The following is a 3,342-nucleotide window of genomic DNA, read 5'->3' on the forward strand; positions in this document are numbered from 1 at the left end:
AATTTCCTTATCTGCATTAACATTTTCTGTATTAATTTTATCATTTGCATTAATATTTTCGTATTCTGTATTACCCGTTACACTTATATTAACAATTTCATTTTCCATATGTTCTGACGTCAACATTCCAATTTCTTTAAAATTAACTTTTCTTACGTTATCGTGGCTTTGAGAAGTTACTATCGCACTTTTTTCAAAAGAATCTAAATCTAATTTAAGATTACATGATGTCAAAAAATCCCTTCCAAAAATTACATCGCGACTATCGCGATAACGAGTAAATAAAAGTAAATCTTTATTGAATTTTTCACAACGTAACATAGTAATTTTCCAAATGTAAAGAGAGGACTTCCATTTAGCCCTTGATAAGATTGCTCGACAGAATAAAGATATGAATGATTAGGTAAATGTTTCTTCTTGATTAAGGAAACTGGACTCCCCGAATCTATGAGGCACGTTGCAATAAAGGAATTACTTGGCGAATCTACAAAATGTATAATGAATTCTCTTACGAAATTGTTGCTGCTCTGGTTCGTACGGTTGAGTCCATTAGTTTCACGGCTGCCCTTCCTATCTGGACATTTGGCCGCCCAATGCTCCATGGATCCACAGATGAAACAAGAGCCTGGTACACGGTCCGGCCTGTTGCAGTCCTTCACCAGGTGTCGTCTAATGTTACATCTACGACAGCGCATCTCTTGGAGCTTGTTTGCTCTGCCAGTTTCGTTTTCATCTTTAGTTGCGCGTCGAATGTCCTCTAGATGTATCTCAGCGAAAGCAGCTAACATCTGCCTTGGGTTGGCGAAACATTGGATCCGTGCTTGAGTGCGTAATCCCTTGTCAGGTATACCCTCGATAACTTTATCAAGGAGTTCCTCTTCATCGATGTTAATATTGTTGGCTAACATTAGTTTGTCGTCCAGATAAACTGCAAACTTTTCGCCAAACTTCCAATTACGCTGTTCGAAATGACGACGCATTTGTGACTTGGACATTTCCTCTCTAAAAGCTGCCATTAACTGTTCGCATAGTACTGCTACTGGCTCGTGAATACGTGTAAACTCCGAAAGAAGCCATGAATGCGCCTTGCTTTTCATCTTGCAAATGAAGAGCATTCGTAAGTGAGTGTTGCCTATGTTATGCACTTCACCGATATTTTTAAGCTGAGCCACCCACTTTTTGGAGCACGATTCGCCATTGAAGTCCATCAATACTTCCTTCGCCAGTGAAAAAGCTATACCCATCGATTCGCCGTTTGAGTTGCCAGAGTATTGGTTGGTGGCTTCGACTGTGGCGTTGCCATTGATGGGAATGCTGCTGTCATCGATATTCTCATTAGCTACATTGTTATCGATAACATTGCCAGTGGCGTTGCCATTGTTTTCCAAATTCTGGAAAGATCTGCCCAAATCGTGACCATGCTCGATTCTAGGAATCAGCAGTTGAAGTTGTTGTGGCAATTGTTGAACCACCGCGACATCGTTGTTGTTGTTGAAATTGGAGTTCACCGCTTCTTGTTGTACGCTTCTCGGAATTGCGTCGCCAATTGACGCTTCATTTAATTGGTCTGGGTTAGGCCGCATCAATTGGATGTCGTCTAAATTATGCTCTGAATTATCATGTTCGTTCCAACCAGGTGGGGCATGACCACGTGTTTCGACTGGCACACTATACAGACGAAGCACTAATTCATTTCTTGAGCCGTTTGTTGGCATGTTTAAAGTTGCTAGCCATTGTTTTAGTTGGTCGAGGGTTAAATCGGATACTGGAACTGCGTTACTCATAGTTTTGGGTTAGGACCACCTCTGATATTGTAATAGGCTGTTTCGGTTGAATTGTTTATATATATGTATTTATTATATGTAAGTGTGATCTATGATTTTTATCCTCGTTAGTACGACCGATTCGCAAGCTCGTTCAACCCAGACTGACTCGACGCTCTCTCGTACTTCGCTCTCATTTAGAGCAGGGCCCGGCACAAAGAGAGCGCTAAAAAGTTTAGTTGTATGTGTGCACTTGCTTGTATGCGTATGTTGCTTTACACTGCGAAAAATGAAACTTCATCAAATTCTGATTCAATCAAGAAAACGAGTGCAGCAAATAATCTTATGCAAGAAAAAGATAGAGAAAACAAAGCAGCGATCAATTTTTTCGTGTGTGTCCTCTCAACAAAGCGACATAGATCTGCTTGCGTCGAAATGCTGAGGGGAACTAAAACCCACCCTCTTGCTCATGGTAATTTTGTGTGAGGACTTCGGCAGCCGTTCGGTTACACGCATACGATGTGCCGAACGTGTTCGTCCCCCGGGGGATATGAGTGCCGGGCTCTGATTTAGAGACGAGCAGGTTCTCTCTCTGAGGCATGAGAGAGAGGTACTACCGTCTTAAGTGAGCAAGCCTGCTACAATATGTAAAAATGTACATTAATAAATGTCCAAAATGCCTAACGTCGAAAACGACGAAACCTACACGATCACCTATGATTTTTTTTTTTTTTTGATATTAAGTTACTTCTGAACAGAAGATTTCTTTGGCCTCCCTGTGTATAACAGGTTAACGCCTCAGCGTATTCGTGATGATGATACATTTTTCTTTTATTTACATCTTATATCAATTATTAAAACAAAAGTTTATGATTACATTAAAGTCAACTATTTCAAGTTCTTAACCAGGGCTTAATATTTTGGCCACACCATACTCCCTGATACGGGTTACGGGAAAGTTGAAATCCCTCTACATCTTTCAGTAAAAATCTGTTGTTTTTCAGGACTTTATCTACTACATATGGTCCTTTGTTTTTTGGTATTAATTTTCGAGATATTCCCGTTGTACTGTCGAAATTTTTAACCATGACATAGTCCACTATTTATATTCTTTTTGCCCTGTTCTTTTACTATTGTAATACCTTTCATTATATGCTTGTGCTTTTTGCTGGTTTAACGCTGCATTCTTTCTTATCATTTCAAGGTTTATTTGATTTTCTGTATTTCTTAGCTCTTTAATCTCTTCTTTCAGTTCGTCTGTAACTACTCCTCTTTGTTCTATGCCAAATAACATTATACTGGGGTACTGTTTTATACTTCTGTGAATTGTATTATTTAAAGCATACTCTACGTTTTCGACAACCGTATCCCAGTAATTCCCCTTATCTGGATCTGTCAACTTTGCCAGCATAGGCCCTAGACTCCTGTTTATTCTTTCTACTTGCCCATTGGCCTGAGGGGAACCCGTTGCTATTTTAACGTGCTGCACCTTTTGTTCAACCAAAAAGGATTCGAATTCAGACGAAGTAAAACAACTCCCTCTGTCAGATATTATGCATTTCGGCCTGCTATAACTTCT

General features: G+C 39.7%; 1 protein-coding gene across 3 annotated transcripts; it reads right to left on the minus strand.

Annotated features, from left to right (window-relative positions):
• Positions 1-269: 269 nt before the first annotated feature.
• On the minus strand, positions 270-1,785 carry LOC124461174. 3 transcript variants are annotated; one of them, XM_047012724.1, is made up of 2 exons: positions 513-1,785; positions 270-430 (listed from the first exon to the last, which is right to left on the minus strand). In XM_047012724.1, the coding sequence occupies exons 1-2, from the start codon at positions 1,782-1,784 to the stop codon at positions 422-424; spliced, it is 1,281 nt and encodes a 426-aa protein (XP_046868680.1). In that variant the 5' UTR covers position 1,785; the 3' UTR covers positions 270-421. The 3 variants fall into 3 exon arrangements, with proteins under 3 accessions (XP_046868680.1, XP_046868678.1, XP_046868679.1); XM_047012722.1 differs by having other exon boundaries at positions 270-445; XM_047012723.1 differs by having other exon boundaries at positions 270-457; positions 513-1,783.
• Between the last annotated feature and the right edge of the window lie 1,557 nt (positions 1,786-3,342).

Source organism: Drosophila willistoni, unplaced genomic scaffold (genome assembly GCF_018902025.1).
Source record: "Drosophila willistoni isolate 14030-0811.24 unplaced genomic scaffold, UCI_dwil_1.1 Seg237, whole genome shotgun sequence".
NCBI lineage: Eukaryota > Metazoa > Arthropoda > Insecta > Diptera > Drosophilidae > Drosophila > Drosophila willistoni.

Coding starts and splice junctions, on each gene's coding strand:
- LOC124461174 (XM_047012722.1), bottom strand. CDS start 1,784: ATGAGTAACGCAGTTCCAGTATCCGATTTAACCCTCGACCAACTAAAA. Junction 446..512: donor ACCAGAGCAGCAACAATTTC/GTAAGAGAATTC, acceptor CGTGCCTCATAG/ATTCGGGGAGTCCAGTTTCC.